The following is a 27,549-nucleotide window of genomic DNA, read 5'->3' as shown; positions in this document are numbered from 1 at the left end:
CCCTCCCAAAGACTAAGCTCAGAAGTACACCACAACATTTCTTATGCAAACATTTGGTAATTGATTTTTTCTTACTTAAAACTCACTTTTTATTAACTTCATAGAAATGGATCCTGCGTTGAAGACCTATCACAATCCCAGCCTGGAATATAACTAGACTTTATAATAAAAATGCAGTCTTGGCTTTGGGAGGACTATTGTATACATAAAAATTGCAGAATGTTTCATGTTCCGTTCTTGTACGTTATGAAGTCCAGGAAAAAACAAAAGCTTATGATAAATGCTGCGTAAGAGCATTTCTATTTTTTAAGCATTCCAATTTAATTATTTGCTGTCATATTTTTAAGTAGGGGCTGAAAACAAAACAGAAATTATTAGGAAGGTTTCTGCGGCACTGGCTGTAGGGAACAGGACATGCAGAATTCTGCTTCCCGTTGGAATTTCAGCATGTTTCAGTGTTTTAAGGTCAGAAAGGAGTTCTCCTTTGCCTGGATGATACTGCAACAAACTTGTTTACGCTTGCGATACAAGTTTTCCTGAGTGCTGTTTTGAAGAAGTCCTTCGTGGCTGCTTCCTTTGGGGATTTCTAAATGCATGTTTCTGCAGATTTGTTGGAAACAGAATGGGACGTGTGGAGAATGAGCCTTTTACTGTAACATACACCACCAATGGCTAGTTTTGCATGTGTTTTCTGTTTAACTGGAGTATTGAAAATGAGGGTTTAGATTGGTTTCAGTTTACAAGTGTCTTTTAAAGTAATGAAACACTTCCTTAAACACACAGGCACACGCAGTGCACAATTCTGACTTTATTCTGTTAACGGAGCACTTTTTAAGTGGTGAAAATGCCCATTTAGTTTTTGATATGGGTATACTTCCCTCCTAGCAGCAATTAGTAACTGAATCTGAGCATTGCTCACTCACGTAAGGCAGAAAAATATTTTGGCAAATATGGAAATACATACTATACGGAGAACAGAAAATTACTGTTGGACCTGTTGGACGCCTTGCAAGTGCTTTGAGAGGAGAAAATATTGACATCTAGCTTCTGCTGACTTTACAAAATCAGAAGATTTTGTCTATATTTTCAGAGAGTGCTTGAAAGTTCACTCAAAATCTGCACCATGAGGCTTTCTCGTCAAAGCCCACATGTGTACCAGCACACCTTCTGACTTCAGATGATAGCCCTTAATTCTTCCAGGGGAGATTTGTTCCATTTCATCCAAAACTCTTCTCCCACTGAAATTTTCTTTATATAGTAATAATTGTATTATTTGTACTTATGTTGCCAATTGCCTTGATTGCACTTGATGTATTTGTGGTATCAGGAGGAAGGTAGATGTATGTGACGGTTCCCTAATAATTTCAGAGAGGAGGAAAGATAAAGATGGAGACTTATATATACTGATGTGTGTAATGGGACTTCCTAAGAATTTTACTTACCCTCTAACTTTGGGATGGGGGAGTGTTTTGTTCTTTCTAATGCAGAATGCAAATAGATTATGTAGCGTGTAGATCACTATTAATCTGCTTGATACTACAACTTCCGTGGCATCCTTTTTTCCCCCCAGTATATTCCACCTTTTAAAATTCGCCACTTTAAGACATGCCACTGCATAGCTGGGGGGGGGGGGGGATAACAAATAACTTGTTTGGGCTTGTTTCCATGTATTTTAAATTAAATGATTTGTTGACTCTGAAAAAGGAGCCGTTAATCTCTGTAATCTAAGATATTCCTCTGCTTAACGGAGAGGGTAAGTTGGTCCTGGCTAAGGTGAGGCAATACAGCGGAGGGGGTGAGGCAGTACTGCCTGGTGTTCAGTTTTGCACAGCTCACGGCGGTAGTTGTGGTAAAGCAGTTATTTCCAAGCTGCACGTGACATGGTTGTCTCTCATTGTGTTCCAGTGCGATACTAACAAGTTGAGTATCGATAGTGTTCGGTGCCATGTGTTGCAGTGGTATAGATAAACATCAAGGAAAGGCACCAGATGAAGAGGGTGCGCCTGCCCGTCCCTGCCCTGGAAGAGAGCTGAATCTGTCGGGTATTGCACTCCGGAGTAGGAAACAAATACTGCTAGCTAACAACAGAACTTTAAAATACTTGGTGGTCGGATCAAGTATTACTTAAAATACTCTAAAACTTTTTTCCAAATATTTTTTTAATTTTTTTAAATATATATATTTTATTTTATTCTAATGTGTGTTCAAGACCTAATTGTTAGGAGGTTGAATCTTAGGGAAGTGGCTAGATGCCTTCTGTGCATTTCTTTTCTGCAAACCGTTGCTTTTATCTATGGTTTTTAATCTTTAAAAAATGCTACACTTGCTTTCATTGAGCCGTGTGTAATTTTTTATCTGGGGGTTTTCGGGTGGTTTTGCTTTTTCTTGGGTTTTTTTGTTGTTTTTTTTTTTTTTTTTTTAAATCCTTTCAGACCAATAAGCAAGTTGAACAGAAGTCCTGACCTTTATTTTAACTTAATAACACCCTCTCCAGGCTTGTTCCCGCAGCCAGTGTTGCCTCTGTGTTGTGTCTTTTGTTCTCCAGCAATCCTGACGAACAGTAACAGAGGAAACTCAGAAACATTTCAGATTTTTTCTTCTGACCCTTGCAGGAGTTTAAATGTTCCACACATGATCATGTATTTAGCTAGAAAACATGCCCGGGCATCAGTAGGCATTTATTGCGTCTCCTATTTTAGATCAGTCTTGTTTGCTTCCTCAGTCCAGAGACGTATTTTAGCAGCGAGTTATTTCATGTAATGTACAGTATCTACTTCAGATATTTCTAGGAACACTCTCAGAATAACGTCTCAGAATGGTAAGACCTTTGGTTGTACAGAGATCCAGGTTGGTTAGTAATAGGCTAATGTTGTCGTGGGAGTTTGACAAGGAAAAAATGCGTTGAAATGCAAGGAAGGGGATCTCAATGTGATGGAAAATTTCTGACTTTCTAAGACTTGAGAAGGACTTGTGAGATAATACCCTTGCATCTTAAATTCAGTCATTGTGTGTCTAGAAAACTGGGTCTGTGCTGCATTAATTTATTTTTCTGCTGTTTTTTTTTTCTCCTAGTGTCCCAATGTAATATCAGCTTGAAGAAGCAGAGGAGTCGAAGTATCTTTAGCACCTTATTCTGCTGCTTTCGTGACTACAATGTCGAACCACCATCTACCAATAGCACCAGTGCTCTTCCTCCTTTGGTGGAGGAGAATGGAGGACTTCAGAAGGTCAGGCTTTTCTCTGATTTTGCTGTCATACAGGTCCTTTGTAACCAAGGTTTAACTGCACTTCTTAAAGTTTGTCTTAATAGATTTCCCTCATGGGGAACATGTTATTAGTTACAGAAAAAATTACTGTTTTGATGGTGAATTGCAAATAATATCTGTTCAGCTGAAATTGAAAACTAACTTGTCTGTGAAAGGTATTAGCACTATATGTTTTTATAAGCAAACAACACTTAAAACCTAAGACACTAAAAATATGTGGACTTCTCGTAAAACTTCAGCTGCTGAGTTCTCTCTAGCTTTGGTTCTCTTTCCCAACTACAGGAAGGTTAAAATGTGTCCACTGGAGCATAGTGGAACCACTTTGAATGTCAGTTGAAAGGGTTTCCAGTGACATAAAACCAATTCAAAAAGGGGGAGAACCATAATTGTTTGGATCTTTTTTCCTAACCAGCTCACCCATGTTCAATGCACAGTGAGTCCAGAGGTATCGGCTTTTGGCCGTTTTCCCAGGTTATTAAGTTTTGTTTACCTAATAAGCCAAATTAATTGATATAAACTTTTAGCACTTTAAAGCATTGTATGTAAGAGCAGCATGTTATTTTCATTGAGTTCTAGTAATTACATTGCTTTTCCATATTCATAAAATCACAACACAAATAATTGTGTATGGTCGTCTTAAATCTGGTAACACTGAGAGGATTTGCATTATGTTACTGAAGAATTTCAGTTCAATATAGCAAACACAGAAATACCATTTTCTTTGCATACCATATTGTTTTTCAGCACTCTGAAAACTCTACTTGTGCTATACTCTTGATTGAAACACCATTCCCATCCCATTTTTCCAGGACTTTAAAGGATTGCAAGTATAGGTGTATCCATGATGGGGAATAATAGCAGAAATTGAGACATCTCTATCTCCTCAACCTTCTGCTCTTCACGCTAATTTTTCATATTTGATGCAGCTGATTTCTTACCTACCTTGTCCAGTGCACTTTATTTGGTTTTAAATTTTGCTGGTTATGTTCGAATTCTGAAAAGCTCAGGAGAAAGAGCAGAGGGACTTTTTGGTGGGAGAGAGGAAACGAAAATAAATTAAAGTGGCTGAGACGAAGAACACGTTGCAGGGGGAGGTAAAGGCTGAACTGCAACAGTTCATGCTGAAACAGCTCACGTAGAGGTAAAGTGCACTGAAAATTCCTCTGCCAAGGGGAGGAATTGTATGTGTATTTTTAGACATCTTTTGCTAGCCAAGGTACGTTTTGACTGAAATGAGGGAAATCTAGCCTGGATATGCGGAAGGGAAAGCTGAGTAGTGTGTAGCATGTACGCGCACGTTCACCTGAGAATCAAAAGGAACGGGAAAGTAGTAAAATTTCCCTTTCCACTGTGCTAGGGAATACAAAGGAGGCAGAGGTGAGGCTACCAGCAAAGTTACAAATGAGAGAGAATGAGAGTTTATTAGAAAGACAAACGTAAAGAAAAAAAGTGTTTGTTTTTTCTATAGAAAACGTGAGTTAAAATCGTCTAGAGTCAGTAGTATTCAGATTGCATTTTGTAAAATTATTATTAATTATTTTCTAAATGTATCTCATGCCTTGAGTGAGTGATTACGTGTAAGGTCACACAAGTTCCCATCCTCACTCGGTGCTACCTTAGTGAACGGTTCTGTGGTTGTGCAGTACTTGTACACGAGCCCAAGACACAAATTACAGAATTCATAGCGTTACCAGACTACAGCTTAATTGAGTAAAAGAGTTCAAGGAATATGTTAACGAAGAATTATTAAAGAGTGCATTTTCTTCAAACAGAATGAAATGCGCTCAGATGCGTACAGATCTTTGTAGAAGAAATCAAGTATGGCTAAGTTTTTGGGTAGTTCTTAAGTGAGTGCAAATAAGTCTGTAACATTTCTGTTTTACATGCGGTATTGAAGACTAATAAGCTTTGTATGTGTTTTTATATGCAGTTTTTTATTTTCAGTGCTAACATGGTTAATGTAAGTAGGAAATTCTTTTAAAGAAAGAAAAACAGCCTTGAAGACTTGGATATATTTGAATATCATTACGCTGTCAGGCTAGTGCTTTTTACCAGGAGAGCTGTGTTTTAGAACTGTTCAGGCTGGTTGGATTTGACCAAGTTACACGGAGCGTCTTGTCTAGATTCCAAAGTACATGCAACAGTGGACCTCAGTTTCTAAATTGGTGAAATTAAATGTCCAGGAATGACAAAATTAACCTGGTTTAGGAATGAAACGAAAGCCCGACAACACACTGATGAAACTCATCTGCTGTTTAATTAAAGCTCTTTTTGCATTAATCTGACTGCCAGGTTAAGAGTAGTTTAAATTCTGTTGAGCTGCTGTTCAGGTGGTCACTTACTTATATCTGCTATTTTGTATGTTGTATTAATAATTTATCACATCACAGGTGACCTCTGACCGTGGTCCAGTCAGTTCATGTGTTGTGACCCTTTCCTTCAAAAACAGAAAAAGAAAATTGTGCAATAATGTTAAATAGTTACGATTAGAAACTAGTATAAAATGGCTTGGATGTACTTTCCTTCTGTCTTTGCTGTTCAGTGGAGTTGTTACGTGAAAACTGGTGATAAAGATTTAAGAGGAAGGAAAGGAATGGAGAAAGCTGCTGCTGGCTTCACAGGAATTCAGTGTTTGTTCTTGTGTTGCTTCTGGTGTATTCTTGAAGTTGATGCGACAAGCGAACTTCTTTCTAATTAGGAGTCTCAGCTCTTTCAATGCTAACCTGTTGTGAAGGAAGAGAAGCGCAGAAGCTTATTTTATAAAGTAATTGAAAACACAGTTCTGAAATTTTGTTCCGAGAAATTGTGTTGTGTGATTTAAACTTATTATTATTGCTGTATTAGAAAAAATGAAATCAGTGCTTCAAATGAAATCGTTCTTCATGTAGTATTTTACCAAATGATGTGACTCGATTATGCTTGGCAAGTCAAGCGTCATGTCACTTCTTCATAGATTTGGAAGAAACACCAAACTGGGCGTGTTTTTGAATAAACAGTGTTTTGCAGTGCTGACTTCTATTCTGTTAGGGCGAAAAGAAAGCCCAAAACTTCTTTAAAGTATGGAGTTCACTTTTAAACCTTCTACTCACAGAGCAGCTGCTTGTCCCAGTGTGATTCTAATACTGATAATCAATGGTCCGTTCTGTCTCTAAAGTTTCGATACAACATTTTTCAATAATACCTTGTATTTACTGAAACTATTGTATATTTGTTTTTTCTTAAAATGTGACAGCTTTTTAGGGCAGCTCAAAGATGTATTTTAAGATGTAGTATCTATTACAGTGGGTATATCAGCCTGTCTGCAGCTTGGATGCCGAGCCAGATGTGTCATTGGGAGCACACAATGTTCAGCCTCATGAAATCCTTGCTAATTTTTTCCTGCCTCCTCAGCAGCAGGCAGCTCACCAAGACCTTCCAGCCAGTTTTTTTTTTTAGGGGCCAGAGTGCTGGGAGAGGGAAGCGTGTTTTGTTCTGAAGAAATTCAAATCTCAATTTCTCTTCTTCGTCAATTAGCAACTTGACTCCATTTGTGTATTTTCTGGGCATTCTTCTGGGTGTAAGTTGTTGGGTAAGTTTGTTACCTGACTTTTGAAGTGTTTGCGGATACAGATTTCATCTGCAGGCTTCAAGGAGAGCCCTAGATAGAGAAAGGTGAGAACAGCTAGATGCAAACTGGCTCGCTTTTCCCTTCGCCTCCAGTCGTGGTGGGTGAGGGAGCTCTGACAAGTCTATCGGCACTTTGCCATTTCACTTACAACCCACTTCCACTAGAGTCATCTCTGCTTTTGTTTCACAGTTAGATCGAAATCGGGCAGATGGCTCATTTTCAACAAGATGAAGCATGAATGAGGAAAGGATTTTTATACTTCTTGGATTAGAAGAGAAAGTCTTGATCCACACTCGACAGGGAAGAAAACAGAATTAGAAGAAGGTTTATTCTGGGGGCAGCAGCTGCCCCCACTGCATTCCCTGTAACAGGAATGAAGCCAGGGAGGTCAAGTCCTTGAATTTCCACCTCACTCATGCTAACTACTACAAAAGTTAGGTCTCCTCCCCACTGCTTTTTGCTGCACGATGCTGTCATCTCCAAGGTGGTGCTGGAAAGTTGTTTTGATGACCTATTGTCATGTTTCCAACACTGTTGTTTGCTTCAGGGATCTCTTTTTGTAACACATGTGAAAGTGCAGGGTAAGGGATCTTTTTCTATCCAGCGTGAATATGGTTCACTGGAGTGAGAAAAACAGCTTGTAGAGGGAGTTCTTCATGTCAAAAGTAGTATCTCCGTTGTGCAGGAGACTTAGAGAAGCACCGTGAGCATGGACACTTTATGGGGAGACTGTTAATGGCATGCTTTCCAAACAGACGTGGAAACCAGTCTCAGTCCTCAGTGTGGAGGAAGATAAGTGAGATGAATGTGAATAAAAGTACTCTTTCTCCCACTTAACCCTTGCTGAGCAGAGCAAGAAAATTCCTGGTGTTTGGTTCTGTTGGTCACCATCAGCATGCCGTATGGTAGGTCGATTCAGAAAACCAAACCCCTTCTGCATAACTATATTTGGTTCCTCTGTCTCTGCCTGCTCATTCTGATCTTCTTTGCCTGCCCAAAAAGTCTTCTGTACAAAGAGACAAAGCTCGATAGTCCAAGTCAATGAAGCAGTCAAATAGTAACTATATTACTGTTTTTAAAGAACCTGTCATGGTCTAGTATTAGCTTTATGTTAAAAGAAACAAATATGATAAATCTGGGGGTTTTTATCAGCTTCTTATTTAAAGGGATTATTCTTTAAAATGAAACAGTTCCTTATCTTTGAATACAGACCGTTCTCAAAAAAAGCAAAATAGTGTGATCTGTGACTTGATGTTCATTGATCCCGGACGCGACTATAGACAGACAACATTAATGAACGGACACAGTACTGAAAACGTTGTGTCTCTCAAACTAAAATTACATAGCTAAGGGAAAAAGGATTTATCGTTTGATCTCTATATATTGTGCCATGAAAAAACCCCATGTTTCAGTGGCTGGACAAGTCAGTTCCTGGGTTATCTTAGTGATACAATGGGGAAATTTTGGCATTCTAGGAACAGCTTTGTCCTGTTACCAGCATCAGGAGCTCGTGGAAGGACTTCAACAAATGCAGTCATCTGTCATCTATTTCAACCGATAGCATTATGACCTACTTCCCTTCCTGTTCCAAGGCATCAGGAAATGAGGCAGGACACTTTTTAAAAGTTTCCCATAGCAGGCTTGTTTTTAAAAAGCATTTGCCTGTTTATGAACACTTATGCTTTACCAGCAGAGTCTTGCATTTATCTTGCTGCTTGTTTTCCCAGTTGTCATCATTACGATTTTGATTTTTGCATAGGTACTTTTAGGATTGCTCTTAGGAAATTCACTTACTTTCCTTGTTTTTTGATTTAAGAAATTCTGCAAGTAGAATAAAGATAACAGTAAGGCACCTCCTTTAGCAACTTAGATTCTGGATTCCCATGAAAGTCAGGCTTAACAGTAGTACCATGGGGTGCAACTCTTGTTTCAAGAGATTGCCAAGACAGAAAGTAACAAGAGATTGCCGAAATAGAAAGCAAGTTACGCTGCGGTGAGTGCCTCTTGAAGTCTGTGGGAAAACCTGATGTGATACACAGTTATATTTGTGTCCAGGAGTAAGATAATCTTGTACCATAACTGTGGATTGCTCCAGTTGTATTTTATTCTCTACCAGTGAATTCAAAAAATGCCTTTCAAAACAAAACACGGGTTTGCAATCTGTGCTCTGCCTGCGTAACCGTATCCTTGATAACAATTTGATCACAGGCCAGGAATCCGACTGGCACCTACTCAAAGTCACTCCTTTCTCAAATGGCCCACCAAATTCAGATGATGTTCCACTAACAGGATGTTAACGTGCCAAATTAATTTTTTTTTTCTTTTTGCCATTATCTTGAGGAAAATTTGGATTCTTACCAATTTTTGTTTGTTTTTATAGAAATCAGATACTTTTTTACTAAAGCAAACTTCTCGATAGTTTGTGGTAGTTGCTGTTCTCTAGCCATTTCATCAGCTTCTCTGGATTTTGGTAAGACTTCAATAAAAATTTCTGCTGTTGTAGCAATAAAACAAGAGGACTTTAAAAACAATATTGAATTACTTTTGTTTGTCAATGATGTGTCAACACTATGTGGGACTCTTAAAAGAAGTGAGCACAAGACTTTTTTTGGCTCTAAGAGGATGTTCTAATGTTGGGAACACCTCTTTCAATAGACAGTCAATCCGCTGGTCGTCAGAGCCTGTGTTGTCCAAGTAATTAAAGAATAAAATCATCTACCTAAGCAACATCTGTATTAGAAGGGTCAGCTTCCTTTTCTTACGTGCAGTGCTCATCAGAAAACAAATCCTTGTTTTTGACAGATTAGAAAGATTAGAAAATACAGTTCCTACTTTCCAAAATGTTTGACGTGTTGAGTTGGCAACTCTGTGACTGGCCTTTGAGAGCGGTAAATGGAATCGTCTTTGTCTCCGTATGTTGGCTCCCAGAATGAGAAGAAAAGGTCAAAGAGGCCAAAGACTGTCTTGCCTTTTCCCAAGTACAATACAAAAGTGAGACCATGGGAAGAGCACTATTACTGTTGCCTCTTTCTTGGTGAAGAAAGTGGGATTCCTGGGATTGGTTTATCACCATCATGTCCTTCTTGGACATTTTGCTGTTGCCTGCGTGAAAGTGCTGTTTTTTCTGAGGCAGTTGTCTCAAATGAAGTTGACTTCATGGAGTGGGCTTCTGCCCTGCTGCCAAGGTCTGGCTGAGCCTCTTGTTGCTGCAGTGAAAATAGACAAATATACCCATTAGTAGATCTTAAAGCTGAAAAAGTTACAGTAAATACAGGTACTTTCTTATAATCATCTCTTATTAATCATAGCATGGGTTTTACCAGTCCAGTCTCCTAAAAATCATAAATGCCAATACACTAACAGATCATTTCAGCAACTAAAATGCAAGATCCTGCTTTTTTTTTTTTTTTTTTTTTTTACCCTGGTTTCTTGAATACTTTGAACTTTTGGTTTAAACTGTTTTGAGTGCTACTTTTACTGCTTCAGACCTTTGTTCTACCCTTTAAAAGCCATTACCCTTACAGTGATTTTTTTTCTTTTTCCCCAGGGTGACCAGATGCAGGTCATGCCTATACCAAGTGTATGTATTTTTATCCCTTTTTCTTTTAATAATTTTCATAACTTTTGCTTTGATTCATCTTATGTTGCAGTCTAACAGGTCTGTTTTGTGTTGCATGTTAACAAAAGGATTTTATGTTGTACACTCAGAGATGAATTGAACTGCGGGGGTTGTACAGGGACAAAAAGAAGAGTTTGGGTTTTATATGGTTTTCATCTTGCATCTGAGTTAAATCCTTTTCTGAATTTTTATCAGTTTGAAAATGCGTGAAGTAGTCTGAAAGTTGAAGTTACTTATTTTAATAGAGACAAAAAGTGACTCATCATCGCTATGTGGGACACAGTTGCAAAAACCTTTTCCTCCAATTTTTCCCTATGTACTAGTTTGGAAAGAAGAGTTAGAAACTGCTTGATTTGTTTGAAACAAACCACTTCCAGAAGACAAAGAGTACACTGACTGTAGCTGCATTACTGCACTCATTTGAGATGATGCTCTCTGTATCAGCTACTGTTTTATGGGCCTTAATATTTCTGCTTATCTTCCCTGGATTAAACTTGGAATGCCATTTGGCATCTGAATTATTTTTAAAAATTAAACAAAACGAAAAAAACCCAAACAACTGGTCTTCAAACTGAAGCTTTTAATTAGGTTTAACCTTTTTAGGTCAGAAAGTTGCTCTTTTTCTACTTGTTTTTTATGTGGATAAAGACTTAGACTTTTTAAATTTGGGAGTTTCTGAGCTCCTTTGCCGTTTACAATACTTTATTATTGCAGTTTCCAGGAAATAGCAGTGCTGTCATGTGGAGTTACTGACACAGCCCTCTTTTTTGAGATACTTGGTACCCCCTAAAGACCTGAATATTCCCAAAATACCGTTTTTTTTCCTTCCCGTCTCATGTGGCCCAACATTACAAGACCTCCTGTAAGAACCCTGTCCGCTCTGCAGTGCAGTAGTGTCAGGCCATCACTGTAACTGTGCAGATCACTTCCCTCCTTTACCACTTTTTCTTGCATTTAAGAACTGTTAGAAATTACTCTTTATTCCTTACCTAATATTTCTGATATGAAATTACTTCTCATATGGCTCATGCATGTGTTTGCATGTGTGTGTATGTATATGCACACATGTACATGCATGTCATTCGTATATATACAAGTCTGGGAATAGAAAACTTTGGATGCATGAAAATACTGAATTCTAAATTTCTTTTACATACCTGCCAGATTTCGTTTGGTGACTGTAGTTGCTCTACTAGCAGTTACTTGAACGTAAAACATGTTCTGGCTGTGCTCTGACCTGGAATAAAATTTTGCCTAAGAGTGAGTGTAGGTATTAATGAAAGAAGAATTCAAACAGAGCAAAATTTTGAGAGGACAAATGAGTACAGCTTTGCCAGGTACAAACATGAAACAAGATGCTTCGCTAAAACGCTGTTTTTGCGATGTTAAAGCAGTAGCAGTGCTCTGTTAGATTTGGGTAGCAGTAGGAAAATGAATGATTCATGAGGTTTCCTTTTTTTTCCTTTTCCTTTCTTTTTTTTCTTTTTTTTTTTTGGTAGCTCAGCTGTAATTTTGCTGACCTATATTCCCAGCACTTTAATAAGGCAGTAAAATTAACTTTTGCAGTCATGACGTGGAATTCTCAGTGAGCAGGTGACTTTAAACACACTCATTCCTCTTCTCCGGTGCCATCTGATGCCGCCTTCCAGCAGGACGTGCAAGTGTTGTCAAGCAACCGTCGCCCGCAGGCGGTTGTGTGACATTTACTATCCCAGGATCAGAGTGCTGCTCGCTGTCAAACAGAAGCCAGCGAGCATTAGTACGTAATAGTCTAAATAAAGCAGGAGTAAGCGGTGTATGGAGAAGGCGGTAGGAATGAAGAGGCAAAGCCGACGTGATATTTGAAAAACGCCTAAAATTCAAGCGGTCCTTTTTGCCAGTCTTACAAGGGCTGTTTGTCCTGAGCGCCGAAGCCCAGAGGTTCACCCTACGACAACTCTTAACCGTGTGTTTAAGACCCGTTAAGGCAGAAATTCTTGATGCTCTGCTTCGTGGGGTCACGGATGAGAAGTAGACTGAACTGTATGTATTGTACATACCAGGAGGAAAATCTTCTAAACAAACGCCGAGTGAGCTTGGTCACAATTAAGTTGGACATTTACTTTTTATAGGGCTCATTGCAAATGTAATCGCTTCAAGTGTTTAGAGAATTCCGTAGTGACTCTGCAAAGAGCGCTGCCCACTCATTAAACTTTCAAGTTGAAGCCTCCAGTCAAGATGGGAGGTTTTCTGGGGCTTTATCACACATACCTAAAATCTGGCAGCTGCTGAGGTCACATGTTTGAAAACTTCCTTGCTTTACGTACATCTGTGTAATATCAGTGAAGTGTATCTTCTGCTGAATCAGATTTTTCATGTATTAATTGTGCTTAATTTAAAAACTTGAATTAATACGAATTTTCACTTGGTTATTATTATTTTCACTTAGCAGGGATAACTGCTAAGCAAGGAACATTCCAGCTTTTCAAGATAGGTTCTTCAGAAAATAGAAACAGTGCAACTTTGGTTTTTTAAAGATGAACTTTATCCTGTTTGTATCTTGCAGTCTGAAACTGTTTCCAGATAAGGCAGAGATTAAACAGCAGTGTAATTGATTTTTTTTCCTAATACTGCAAAGTGATTATTTTTAGGGCTGAAATAAACTCTGGTCAGTTGACCCTGGCTGGAGGCCAGGTGCCCCCCAAAGCCGCTGTATCACTGCCCTCTTCAGCTGCACAGGGAAAAGAAAATACAACGAAAGGCTCGTGGGTGCAGATAAGGACAGGGAGATCACTCAGCAATTACTGTCACGGGCAAAACAGACTCAACTTGGAGAAATAAGTTTAATTTATGAGCAGTCAAAATCAGAGTAGGATAATGAGAAATAAAACCAAATCTTAAAACACCTCCCCCAACCACTTCCTTCTTCCCGGGCTCAACTTCACTCCCAAATTCTCTCCCTCCTCCCCACCAGTGCACAGGGGGACGGGGAATGGGGGTTGTGGTCAGTTCATCACACGTTGTCTCTGCTGCTCCTTCCTCCTCAGGTGGAGGACTCCTCACACTCTGCCCCTGCTCCAGCCTGGGGTCTCTCCTGTGGGGTGCAGACCTTCAGGACCTCACGGGGTCACAAGTCCTGCCAGCAAACCTGCTCTGGCATGGGCTTCTCTCTCCATGAGGCCACAGGTCCTGCCAGGAGCTTGCTCCAGTGCAGGCTTCCCATGGGGTCACAGCCTCCTTCAGGTCCATCCACCTGCTCCGATGTGGGGTCCTCCATGGGCTGCAGGTGGATATCTGCTCCACCATCATCCTCCATGGGCTGCAGGGGGACAGCCTGCCTCACCATGGTCTTCTCCATGGGCTGCAGGGGGATCTCTGCTCCGGTGCCTGGAGCACCTCCTGCCCCTCCTTCTGCACTGACCTGGGTGTCTGCAGGGCTGTTCCTCTCACATCTTCTCACTCCTCCCTCTGGCTGCAGTTGCTCCTGGTGGTTTTTCCCCTTCTTAAATACATTATCCCAGAGGTGCTACCACCGTCATTGATGGGCTCGGCCTTGGCCAGCAGCGGGTCTATCTTGGAGCCAGCTGGCATTGGCTCTCTTGGACATAGGGGAAGCTTCTAGCAGCTTCTCACAGAAGCCACCCCTGTAGCCTCCCCACTGCCAAAACCTTGCCACACAAACCCAATACATAAACACACACAAAATTAGAAAAAACAGTACCAACTGATGCTGTGTGATAGACCTGACTTAAAAACATATTAAGCGTAGCTCAGGCCACCTGTGCTTTCATGGATTTTTCTCAGCTTTGTTTGGAAAGGAATATGGTAGAGAAATCAAAGTAGACCTGTAGCAACTTCAGCACTTGTTTTCATTCTTTTTAATGAAAAGGTAGCTGGAAATGCAAAGCCATACTCATGCACCTGCTAAAATGAGTCGTCCATTTATTTTGTTCAATTTTAAATCCCAGTGTTAAGGCATGGTACCAAAAGTAGTCCTCAGAATCCCTGTTAAGTCTTAGCACTGGGATACTGTTTTTTCGCTTTTTCTCACCTACATTTGGACAATTTCTTGTTACAGCTTTTTCTAGAAGAAATTTTGTGAACTGCCTGTTTCATAAGAGGAGGTAGAGTCTTTTGGCAGCTGTGTTTTAAGTGGGAATAATTTATCTTCTATTAGAGTATTTCAATGCATAACTGCTGGGAGAAGCTGTTAACTATGCAGAGTGCAACCAAAAGTGTGAAGTGAAGGGAACATGAACAGCAAATTAATGTGCTGCACTTACGCTAGACAACATTTCCAGTACACAAAGAAAGGGTTTATTAATTCTGATACTTGTCTCTGTGGGAAATAAGGGCCTACAGGGAAGAAAGGTTATGATTGTTATATACAGTAAATTTCTGAAAGATTTGTGTTGACTGGCTGTTTATGCTTCAAACAAAAGTCCTGTTTTTTCCACCACCACCCCCCTTTTTTTTTTTTTTTTCCTTAGGGAATATACTATTTCCACGGGACTGAAGCAGTGCAGCAGTCGTTTCACTACAAGGTCTGTTAAGCTGATCAGCCGTGAGACCTGGCTGGAATGCATAAACCCCAAACAGTGACTAGTTTAAAAGCTTTAACTTGTGTACAATTCATGTCTTGCTGGAATTTGAAGACCAAGCTACGACTTACAGCACTGAGATACCATGTTATTTTTCTGCTGAGTTCTATGGAAGTCTGCAGTATTTCGGAGAGTATTGCATAGTAAATATGAGTTGCTGCTAGCCACAATTAAATACTCTTAATCATCTTAGATATCTTTAAAGCTACTATGTTTAAAAAATAATTATCAAAGATCTATAGCTATTCGCTATTAACTATGACAGAAATCTGGTAATTATAAGTCTCCTTGGATATGTCTCCATTAGTGAGGAAATTAAAATACAATATTGAGTAATGTTTGTTCCTGCCTAAAAGCTTTGCTACTCTTGGCATATGGAAATTGCTTTAGATCAGAAAGCTTGAATGGCAAAACAAATGGACTGATACCCTATGTACAAATCCTTTAATTTCCTAAAGCCTCAAAAATGTCATCCTTGCTCCAAAGCCCTACACCAGATGTTTAGCAGTCTTGCAACTTGTAGTGCCTTTGGCTTCAGAATAGTTTCCTTGTCCCTGTTAGATTATCAGGTGGCAAATGTGTTTTCAAAGTTGAGAGTAACAGAGATGCAGGTTTCGAAACGGAAAATTTATTTTTTCTAGTCTTCAAATGTGCAGACTGTTAACCAGGTATCTTCAAAAACAGGATCAGATTGAATTCAAGAAGCCAGAGCTTGTTGGAAGGTTGGTATGCCCTAGTGGGAGACTTTCCCCAGGAAAAACCTTGAGGTGTAGTCATGTTAGGAGATAACGCGTAATTATTGACCTAACTTTATCTAAGTCAATACTGAAAAGGGAGAGAAACTCTAACAGTAACCAACATCTCTGTGTAGATACCACAGGTAAGCTTGTTCCTCTCCCAGGACTGCTTTTGAGAAAGCAGAGCTGCAGGTGGATGAGGAGGATGGGAACAGGCTGTCTCTCACCGTGCAGTCAAGGAATTCAGGTTCTCAGAGTTGAAGGTTCTCGCATTGTGTAGTCCTTGGTGTATGTCCATCCTTTTTTTGACAACAGGCCTACTGGTTTCCACATAAAAACCCAAAGATATCTGTGATATGATAGTGTTCAGATTTTTCATATGCGTTTTTATATGAAGGAAGATCTATTTCCATATATTTTCCATATATATAGATATTTTCAGTTTGAAAAAGAATTCACATAGCAGAAGAAATTACTGGCTTTGAACTGCTTGTACAGATTAACTTAGTAAAAAATTTGAACTAAATACTAACAGTCATAAGAACTGAACTATTCTGTAAAAAAAAAAAAGTAGTATGCTTAAGATTTCTTGGGACGTTCCTGTCTTTTTGTCTTCTTCAAAGACAAGAAATCAGTATCAGAACATGGGTTCTGGAGATTATTTGCTTTAAATGGGTTTGATTTTTCTTTCAACAAGCCTTTAGTCTATTTAGGTTGTAAGTCTGCATCCTCCTTACTATGAAAAATTGAGGTGGGGTGCCTAAATACCTTTTAGATTTTGAAATAGGAGAAACTTAAATTCTTTAGATCTGGTCCTAGTTGCAAATAAGCAGAGGTAGAGCTCAAACAGTTGTGGAATTAATTTGTGCGTGAGGCTGTCAGTAACCTAGAAAGGGTGTCCTATAAATTCTGGTCTGGAGAGGTTATTGTGTTGGACACATACTTCACAGGCATTAAGTAGATTTAAGTCCAGAATCTCATTTGTTAGTTACTTCATTAAAACTTCCTGGGCACCATTGGCCAGTATCTGTCAGCTTAAGATGACATCTGAAATCAGTCTTTGGTTAATGAAGAGTCCGTACTCGGTGCCGCGAGGTGTTGTGAGGGTGTCTGACTCTTCTGTTTGTCACCTGCTGCCGGCAAAGGGGTGGCCGCAGATCACGGCGAGCACCTCTGCAAAAGGCTATTGAAAAGCACAAAAAACACGATAGGTGCATCCTTACCGGAGCAACATTGTCTGAATTGATAAAAAGATAGCAAAAGAATGAAGTTAGAGTTCTGTGTCCGGTTCTTAATGACTTTAATTTCCTCTCAGTCTTGAGCTTCTCCCTATTGATGCTTTTCTATAAAGCTAGTCCTTTTCCTTCACCAAAAAAAACCTCTCTTGAAGCAAGCGGCAGCCGTGTTTCAGCTCCAAATAGAAGTGTTTTCTCCCATTTCTGGTATTTCAGAAAGTATCCAGTACCAAAGTCTAAAATAATGTAACTGTTTGCAGATCGGGATGTTAAAGTGGGGAATGAGCGATCAAAAGACTACGTGACTGCCTGCATTGCTTTCAGAAAAAATGCAATTCACGTAACTGGTACTGGGTTTTAGTAAGGGCAGCGTACTGTGGAAGAGCCTAGTTTAAGAGAGCTTTCTTTACTGCAGTTTTAATGCCTTGATTGTGAACATAATCCACATGGAAGCTCTTGGTCAGCACCCTCACAAGTGGTGGTAAAAATGAGAGTGGAGGCATGTCCTGGAAGATAAAATTAGTAATGCTGTCTTCCTTCAGGATCGATTTCTCCACGTTAACATCTTTCATGTCAAACGGAAATGATTTGTGTAAATGTCCGTCGGTGTGATGCAGCTGGAAATGGCGTTGATTGTGAATAGGATTAACAGCAGCATCCAAAACTGAGGCATTAGGAAGAGGGTCACTGGAAAAGATACTGTATCAAATGTCCCATTTTTTTACTGTTGGTTTTTTTAGCTAGTGGTGGTGTTTTACCATTTTCAGTGCTTTGGAGATCATTCTAAACAAGTCTCTCATTTAAAAAAAAACAAACCTGTATGGGTATTGCATTAGCCATTAATTTCCATACATGTACTTGCAATGAGCGCAGAAAAACATTCAACTTCAAGTCATGTATTTCAGTTCCCAGTAACTACTAGAATAGTAATGTTGGCAGAAGAGTGCCCTTTCAATAGAGGTTTTACTCTTTTTTTTTTGTTGTTGTTGTTGTCTTCCTCTTCTTTTTGTTTTTAGCCACCAGCTAAATACCTCCTGCCAGAACTGACAGCATCAGACTACGGGAAGAAGTGTGTGGTCATTGATTTAGATGAAACTTTAGTGCACAGTTCATTTAAGGTAAGTAAATTCAAAAAGCGCTATTTTGCAACTTGAATCTGTCAGTGAATGTTGTAGGAACTGTTAAGCCTCTTAACACCTTAACTAGTCTTACAGGTTCCCCAGGGTGCCTGGTAGTCCTCGTCGTTACTCCTGTGAGTATTCATTCTAATTTAGCTGTAAGGGGAGTAACACAGACATTGTATTTTTTTTTTTTTTTGGTTCTGAGAAAGTCACGCCGACTGCAGCAAGGCCTTGAATGTTCTTGGGTTTATAGCTTTAAATGGTGGCTATTCTAACAAGGACCTGTATTCTAACAGGTACAAAACTTGTTGCTCTGAAGATACGGTTTCATTTTTTGATGTTTAAATGATGCCGTAGTTAGTCTAGGAGAATGGAAATTCAGCACAGCTTTAGGCTAGGGAGATGTCCCTTAAACAGTAGATTTTGGGCCCCAGCGATTGCTGTGCTCTGATGCTGGAGAAGATTGCTTTCCCTGTCCGGCTGCTGTACCCGTCGCAGTATTTTTAAGTATTTACCTTTCACAACAGGAAAGCAAATAGCATTTAGCTGCTGCTACTGAGTCAGTCAGTCATCTTGGAGAAGCAACTTTTATAACTCTTCAGAATTCAGCATGTGGTGGAAGTAGTGGTATTTTTCTATTGTTTAAGTAGGGCTAAAGTTAGAACAGGAGAATTCAGAAATACAAATAACTTAAATTGGCTCAGAGTACTGTAGTATTTCTGATTGGCGAATGTCAGACATAATGAAGCATCTGCTAGTTTTATACTTCTATATTGGAGATTTTTTAGGAATCGATAGTATGTTTCCTTACTAGATAGAGGCACCACCAACTTCATAGTCTTCTAGTTTTGGTTGTATTCCCATTTTTCACAGCTAGCATAAACTCAGCATTCTAATCCTGCAACATTTAGTTGCCAGAATTTAAATATGCAAACCATAATTCCTATTGTGGTTAGAATTTAGTAACAGCCTGTCTTTGGTGACTTAAAGATGACCTTATATGGAGATAACTAGAACAAAAATTCCCGTGCCTCAAACTGAAACTAAGATTCTTCTCTGTCTTTATTGTGCCTAATGGTATACAACAATTTGTGGTGGTGTACAGGAGCCTCTTAACCTCAGTGCCAGATCTTTGTCTTCTATACCCAGGCTGAACTTGCACATGAGAATTTTTCAGGGGGACTAGAAACACAGCTGGATTGGGGAGGGACTGTGGCTTCCTAATTAAATGAGAGTCAAAAATAGGAAGGGAAAGCTGAATTTAAAAGTCTAAATTTGCCTAAAAATAGTGAAGTATTAGGCTTAGTGTTATCTGAAATGTAAAAATACAAGTTTGTTTTCTGAATGCTGTAGGTAACTTTGTACTGTGATTTTTCTGGGTTTTGAAACAAAATGAGATTCGATTTTAGGTGACTACTAATTTTTTTAACCATTTTCAAGAAATACATGTTTAATGATTGACATAGTTTAAAGCTTTTCTTGTAGGATTGAGGTTTGCTTTTATTGCAGAGTCCTTTCTTTGTGGGCTCATTTTAATCATCTCATTTATTCAAATGATATTTAATGGATATTTAAATGATGTTAAACAGATATTTAAGAAAAATTGAAAGGTTATTCTGCTTAGTCTTGAACACTGAACAATGTGCTAGGAAAAAAACTGGTCCTTTTTTCTGTGGAGTAAATAGTGTGAGGCGAACGTAGGAATTTCTGCAGTATGAGAGTCTTAGGGCTATGACGGCGTTATCTTAATGGGAAGCCCTGTGGTGGGAGTATGTGAGAGAAGACCAATGTTGGAGGAGATGGCTTTAGTAGTTTATTGGCTGCACTGTCCAGTGGTGCTGTTTGGGTTTTGTTTCATAAAGGGCCATAGTGGCCATCAAAAATAACAATGGATTTCCAGAAAAGCAGGGGGGTTAACACTGCTCTGCCTGAATAGTCAAATCACTTTTGCTGTTTCTCTCGGTTGGTGGGTTTTTTTCACTAAAACATGTCTGCTCTACCAGGCAGGTCCCCACTTAAAAGCTGTAAAAGTATACATAAATTTGTGATTTTTAGTACAAAAGGCTTTATTTAAAACACACGATGTTTTAGAATTCATAATTCTATTATGAAATAGGCTTCATATTTCAAATGCAGATAATATTTTTTTTTAAACACAATCAGAGAAGCAGAGTATTTAAAGTGCTCTTTTATGAAAGCAGCAACATCTGAAGGAGGGTAATTCTTGTCTTTTTATGTCCCTGCATATTTGTGAAGCTTTAAGGAGGTACTAGTCTTTCATGTTAAGTGCATATTAAAGGAATAAAGTTTGGGGTGCTTTGGCAAGAGTAAAAAAGGAATAGATAGACATTATAGTTATCGTTCCCATCATAAAACAATAATAGAAGCAAAAATCATAAATTATTAAATCAAGGAGATGTAAATGTGGTTTTGTATAAAATTAATTAAACCACATGCAAGTCTGGAATGCAGTCATATTCAAAACTGGCTGTGAAACTCTTTTCAAACATTTAAAACTCTGAAGCTTTTTATGAAATAGAAACAGTTCTAACTGAAGTAAAGATTTTCAACAGAAATACGTTGTCTTCTTTCACACTGCGGTTCCCACTCGAGGCATGTACGTGCTTCACATGTGCAGCCCCAGAAACCTTCATCCAGGAAACTGTTGCAGACTTTTCTCCTGTCTGCCCATCCTGATGAAGCACAGAGCCCCAGTCCACGCTGTCTTCCTTACTGCTTGTGCCAACAAGAAGGCTACATAGTGCCTAAAATACGAGCAGGGGAAGCAAATATATAGTTCAGAGCAGTTTGGTTGGTCTTATAAAGTCTAAGGGTGAGTTTTATTTGTTAGCAAAAATTAAGTGCTCTAAACAGAATGTAGTTTTCTCTGACACCTGGTGGGTGTTGCTCCTCTTAAAGTTCAGTAATAGCTATATTTTTATCAGTGGGTTTCAAAACCTTTGTAACTTGCAGTGACCTTTTTCTGCTGCTACAGAATATTTATCTTGCTTAAGGGCGTCATGCATATATAAATTCTTCAAGTGCGTGCAAGTCTCTTCGAAGTATGCACGGAGCTGGCACCCACTTGAAACCTTTGGTGGCTAAGTCTTACTGACAGTTCATTTGGGTTTCTTTTAAGGTGAAGCTTCAGAACATTTTTGTGTAGCTGTTCTGTGGCTAATAGAGACGCTGCAGAGTATCTTCTGTGTCTGAGGGGCTTCATGTAGGTAACAGATGGGAGCCTCCTCTGTCTTTTTCAGAAGCAGAAAAGGGGATAGATCTTGGAAACTGCTTGATGTCAACTAAAAAAAAAAAGCTAGATTGTATCTGCAGGGATTTGAGGAATTCTTTAGATCATACTAGCACAATGGTCATCAACAGGATGGAGTTTTCCAGCATAGGCTGCTTGGGAGGTTTGGTTGCCAATACTGGTTGGTCAGGATGAGTAGATTCAGCGTAGCTCCTCATTTGCCCTCTGACGCAGCCCTTGCAGACGTCGGATCAAACTATCGTCCTTGTTACTTCGCTACTGAGAGAAGGTGTTATGCTCCGTGCAAATTCTTACGGTCATTTTGCTCTCCTCGCAGGAAGGTCATTTGACACGAGAATTAGAATCTTGTTTTTCCAGGGAATGGGATCAAAGTGATGCTATCAGGTTAATACTGCCGGATTCTTTTTTCCTCCCATTTTTCAGAGAGCACCTGGTTAGGCTCACCAGTTTGTGATCAACTTCTCGGTCTCTTTACCTTGGCTGCTTCTCTGCTTTCTTGGCACCCCTTTCCCCCCACCCCCCCCACCAAATGGATTTGAAGACTGTTTCTAGTCTTGCAGATTCTTCAGGGACGCCTCCTTGGTGGTACTTGAGTTCAGTCTGTTGGCTGATCCAGAAAACCAGGTGGGAAAGTCTCTGCAAGTCCAATAGAGCTGAGTGAAGATATTTTCTAACCTTAGTAATGTCATACCAGTTACCAGCAGGCTACTCCCAGCCTTCGTTTTAGGCTGTTAGCCATGAAGATTATTGTCTGTTAATCAGTTCTGTCAAAACTTTATTTGGCAACTCTGTGTCTCAGCCATTTCCAAGCTGCAAGTCACTGGGTGAGTTTCAAACTTCAGCTGGGCATGTTTACATGATTTTTTTTTTATCACGGACGTAATGCGTGAGCTGTACCAAAGGATTCTGCCAAGTTTGATGCCCACTTGAACTAGTAAACATTCTTAGCTACCACTACTGCCAAGCCAAGAGTAGATTGTGTACTCTTAAAACTGTCTACAAGGTCATTTTTCTGCTTTCCAAAGTCATATTCCTATACCAGCAGTTTCTCACTGTAAGTCTTAAGAAATAGGTTGTATCCAGCAGGCTAGAAAAATGGATTTGAGGACTTGGACAGAGCGTGCCTGCTCTTCCCTTTTGAATTAAAATGCTTTGGTTTATATGATTAATTTGATTGGTATAGCATGTTCTTGAGTATCACATCTTGACAATCATTCAGCTATACAACTTAAGTCTTCCTGATTCAAATACAACCTTTACGTATTACTTTTACCACTGTCTTTATTTTTAATTAATTACTAACTGATGACCCAGAGCAGAATATGTGAGGCAGATAGCTGAATTTCTTTGTCATCATCCACACAGACTTGATGAAAGAGTTATCCAAACAGATTTTTATCCTGGTAGTGGGGATTATTCAAGCAGTAAAGTGTATTACATTGTATGAAGCTTAAACAGATAAGGGAAGAGGGAGGAAACGCAGTATCTGGTGAGTACAGCTGTATAAGTCTTCTGGCTTGTCTGTGTAAAAGGGCACATATACAGAGTGGATTTGTGTAATCAATAATGCTTATTAACTTCTTCCTGTGAAGTAAGTACTCTTTTCTTTTACACCTCTGAAACTTTCCCTCGAATGATCTTATTTTTAACATTGATTTATTTCCTTGTCATTCTTTCTAGCCGATTAGCAATGCTGATTTCATTGTTCCTGTTGAAATTGATGGAACCATACATCAGGTAAGCGCCGTTGTTCCTCTAGTGATATTGTAGAAGTGGAGCTGTCCTCAGTGGCCCAGAGCGTTAGCTTTCTCCATTTGCTGCATTACATTCAATAACGTGTCCTTTTGCAAAATAAAAAGCTGCGTACTCTGGAATGTATCATCCGGACAGGCGTCCCTGTTTGATCACGTATGTAGTTTCTAACTACTGAGTCTCAGTTTTAACTTTTTTCAGTTCTCCAGAATCTCTCTCTCAGGATTTCAATACCTGACTCTTTGTCAATTTTAAAGCATTTTCAAACAGGATCTAAGGATGGGTTTTCAAACATTGCTAAGCCCAGAAAAAACCTACTTGAATGCTGCATTTCTCCTTCCCTCCACAGACAAACAGGACATAAGTTGATGTTAACGTCTGTTGGTAGTTCATATGGTCAAAGCTTTATTAAAGTATTAAGGAAGAACAGACATTTCTTCAGTTTTTGTGGCAATCTGTGTTTAAGTTCTGTCCCCTTTTCTTTCTGTAAGTAATTTAAGTTCCTCTGATGGGACTTTTTATACACTTCAGCATCTAAAAGGTCCGGAGAAAATTGCAAGGAGACTAATTTTTATGTCTTATTCTTTAAGAACTTCACTTAAGACTGTGAAATGTTTTTCAGTAAATGCAAAACACCCATAATTTGAAAATCGGTCCCCTTCATGTATCTTAGCTTGGTGTCTTTAATCAGCAGTCATTTCTGAAAATGTTAAATGAAATAAATTCCAGTGCCATAAATTTTCCTCTTCAGACAGACATTAAAGTTCTTGCCGGAGACGGGTTTTGCTGGTTAATGCGAAGTTGAGCCTTTCTGATATATGAATCTTGCAAATTGTTTGAAACATCTTTTCTTGGTTGTTGTAGGTTAAAGATAATGCAGTTATTGAGTTGCACATCTTCCCTGGATGTAATTTAATGGGTATTTTAAATACTTCAGTTTTGAAATGTCTTTTATGTGGATTATTTTTACTTGGACAAATAGGTTCATATTTTGATCTTGGCATAATTGATAGATCATAAAGTTAGCTCATAGTTTTCTTTGGTTTCCTGCCATGAGAACTATCCATGTGGTTGTCACTCTTAAAATAATTACTAAATATCAGTCACTGGACTGAAACATGTTTTAAAGTGATAGGTGTTCGACAGTTTCTACACTGTGCTTGTTCTGTATAGAAAAATTCAATATTGTGGGTACTTACACCTATAATGTTCACTAGAGCTGAATGCTTAAAACACGTTCTGGGAGATTTATATTGTGATATTGTCTATCCTCATTTGATGTGGGCTTTAATGGTGTTTGGTGCTGTAACACAGACATTTTCTCTCTTAAAACTTTCTAGTATGCTTTTGAAAGGGAATAAAATAGGTTGGGTAACAATTTTGAATGGCTTAAGATTTTGATCACTTAGCTTGTCAAGATTATATGTTTACATTTGGAAATGAAACCCAATAAAAGACTATTTGGGCTTTACAGTCAAGCACTTCAAAAGCCTGTTGCTTTTCCGTTCCCCGCTGCAAATTTTCAGATTCGTCACCAAACATAATGCAGTTAGGCACTCAAGATGACTGCATATGGGAAAAAAAAACCGAAAAAACAACACAGCTGGTCAAAGGGAGTGGATTTGTCCATACCCTAAATGTGAATGGGAGGAAGGATGCTCTTGTCTCTGACTGTGATTTGCTGGAGACTTCCTGCATCATTTTCAAGGAAATTGCTTAATCTCTTGGTATTTCAAGTTCTTAATCTCTGAAACAGGTAAAAATCTCAGTCACATCTGGGTAGTAGAAATTAAGTTAACTGTAAGGAATTTGTGATTCTTGAAGTCAAAGTAATTTATATGGTATGCAGAATAGGCAAAGTCTTGGAGTCCTGTGTTTGTAATCACCTTTGCAAGCAAAGTAGAATACTATCATCCAGCAATCTTGGAGTTTTTAACTGTGATAATCTAAAGGGCAAAAAGGAACGTTCTGGCTTAGTTTGATGTGCATTTACACAGGCTATAGAGCTTTGACAACCACTTCAAACCTGTAATTTTTTATTCATTCAGAGCATAAACTGTACAGTTATCAACAATTTTTGTTCTCTGTTAGAATTCGTCATCTGAATAATGCTTGTCCATTTTCTTAAGCAGTTTATAAACTCAAAGATTAATCATCGGCATTGGGAAATACTCCCACCCGTTTAAAATATCATGGGATATATGAAATGTTGTGGAACCGTACTGTCCACATACCAGTGACCTGGTATCTTACCAAGCAGGAGATTGTCTGACAGAGTATTGTTGTACTTGAACTCTGCCTTAGACAGAACCCCATGGAAAACAAATGGAGAACACCCTTTCAGAAGTGCCCATTCAGAAAGAAATTTGAAATTTTACGAGGTTCTTCAGATCTCATATAGCAAAAATACAAGCTGTGGCTTGCATTCAATTGCTATACATTTGAAAGAGTTTTGAGACTGACTTATCTGACAAGTTTTGTTCATGGTAAATGTTGTAATGTTCTGTCGTGCAACAGAAGTATTCAAAAAAGGCTGTCTTTAGTTTGGGGAGTTTATTTTCCCTTGTGTCATTTATAATCCAAAGGTCAGAGAGACTCTTGTTCTTCTATAGGGAGGACAATACAAATCATCATTTTAAAGGGTGCTTGGGTAGACCAGCTTCCCTAGATTTAAAAATAGCTTTTCTGAACACTCCCTGTCCCTCTCCCATCATTCTTTCTCTAGCTTAATTTACCTTGTCTTTAGAAAGGATTTGACATTTTATTTTACAAGGAACTAACTCATGTGTGGAGGTGCCTCTCTTTCCTTCTGTCATGGGTCTTTAGATGCGTGCAGAGACTGTGCCTGTCTACAGGGCAGCTAAAGTTACAGGAGATGAATCCCACGCTTTGTGTTGGAAATGATGGCGTGGATACAAAAGGGCAGTTCTAATGCAAGCTGACACTTTTCTGGCCAGTTCTCTCATTTCTCTCTGGTTCTCTGAGTAAAAAGAAATCAGAACTGATCCCCTGCTCTACCAAATTGTAAGTGAGAAACTGGGGGAAGTCCAGTGAAATGTGTTGCAGCTGAGCGTGCACTTTAGAGGAAGTTTATTGAGGATGAAAGTAGCGGGTGGAGAAAAGATGTTCGACCTGTTTGGTACCCTTGACATAACTTCTGCAAGACCACATCCTCTCTTTTGATGCATGCTTCCCATTTAACAAGTGCAGAGCGTTCACAACCCCCAGATTAGAAACTGTGTGTTAGATATAGCTTTAATCCCCAGTGAGTGAAGATTTTTAGGGTATGGTGGTCCCTTGTCTTTCATCCAGATTGACTTGCAGTGTGCCTTGCTGCCAGTGTCAAAGAGAAAAGAGGGCAGCAAGGAAGAGTTTGATTTGGTGTTACTTGGAGTTTCGTTCTTGAATGTAATTTGTTTAATGTGTAAAACTAGTTTTTAAGTGTGGGTTTGTTTTGGTTTGGTTTTTTTAATTCAATTAACAATTGCTTATTTTTAGTTGTTGAAAGCTAAACAAAGTTTGGTGTGTATACTTTGAACATAATGCACAAAATGGTTTTTATTGGTGGGGGAAAACGCCGTTCGAATAATAACCTTCCTTCCTATAAAGGACAAAATTCATTGATTTTTCTTACAGAAGGCTGTGGCCTGGTTCAAGTAATCCAGGATAGGCTGTATCCAATCTAGCTGGCCTATTCTTGGTTACTTGCACTGGGAGGCAACCACAACTGTGTGAACCAGAAAGACGAGGCTCAAGGATGCGTCTTATTTTCTGCTCGCTGTTAAGAAGATGCACCCAGCCCACAAAACAGGAGATGACAGCAGCTTGAGTTGTCATGGGCAGATTTCTTTGTCGTTACTTGAAGATTTTGTTACTGTAAAGCTGGTTTTGACAGGCAATTCATTGTGTCCTGTTTAATTGATAAAGATGAACTGGGTTTCTCTTTCAGTTTCCAAATACTGAGTCTTTTTAGGTTAAGACTGCTTTGAGGTATAGAAAATGTATGTGGAAATACCAAATGCTTGAAAACAATTAAAGATAATTACTTGTGTTCTGCCATTAGCAGCTGTAACTACACAATCCTGTGAAAACATGCCTAGTGCCTTAACATTTTAGGAGTAGAGTTCATTTTAAATAATAATAAAAAAAAGACTGTATTCTTCTAAATTCAAACTGTGATAAGGAAGAAATTAGGAGCATACAATACAAAAAAAACTGGAGGGTTGTTTGTTGGGTTTTTTTTAATGCCCTGAAGACAGTATATAAATGTCAGAAAAATGCCAGGAGCCAGTTTGTCTAGAGACCTAAACTGAAGACATCAGGCAACGGAGGAAAAAGCTAAGCCACGAATAACCATGCGG

The 27,549-nt window shown here is 39.0% G+C and overlaps 1 protein-coding gene across 16 annotated transcripts in view; it reads left to right on the top strand.

The window, feature by feature from the left end:
* Nucleotides 1-27,549, top strand: part of CTDSPL (CTD small phosphatase like) — an 86,373-nt gene that overhangs the window by 45,637 nt on the left and 13,187 nt on the right. For 6 of the 16 annotated variants that reach the window (XM_075746782.1, XM_075746778.1, XM_075746781.1 and 3 more), the window contains 4 exons: nucleotides 3,073-3,227; nucleotides 10,421-10,453; nucleotides 18,061-18,162; nucleotides 23,117-23,173. In XM_075746782.1, coding sequence (XP_075602897.1) covers nucleotides 3,073-3,227; nucleotides 10,421-10,453; nucleotides 18,061-18,162; nucleotides 23,117-23,173 — 347 coding nt within the window. Of the gene's footprint in view, nucleotides 1-3,072; nucleotides 3,228-10,420; nucleotides 10,454-14,961; nucleotides 15,016-18,060; nucleotides 18,163-23,116; nucleotides 23,174-27,549 lie in introns of all 16 variants that reach the window. The other 10 variants (XM_075746784.1, XM_075746780.1, XM_075746783.1 and 7 more) reach the window with 2 other exon arrangements.

This window comes from Balearica regulorum, chromosome 2, assembly GCF_011004875.1.
Source record: "Balearica regulorum gibbericeps isolate bBalReg1 chromosome 2, bBalReg1.pri, whole genome shotgun sequence".
Taxonomy (NCBI): Eukaryota; Metazoa; Chordata; class Aves; order Gruiformes; family Gruidae; genus Balearica; species Balearica regulorum.
This window is presented reverse-complemented; position numbering and strand designations above follow the sequence as displayed.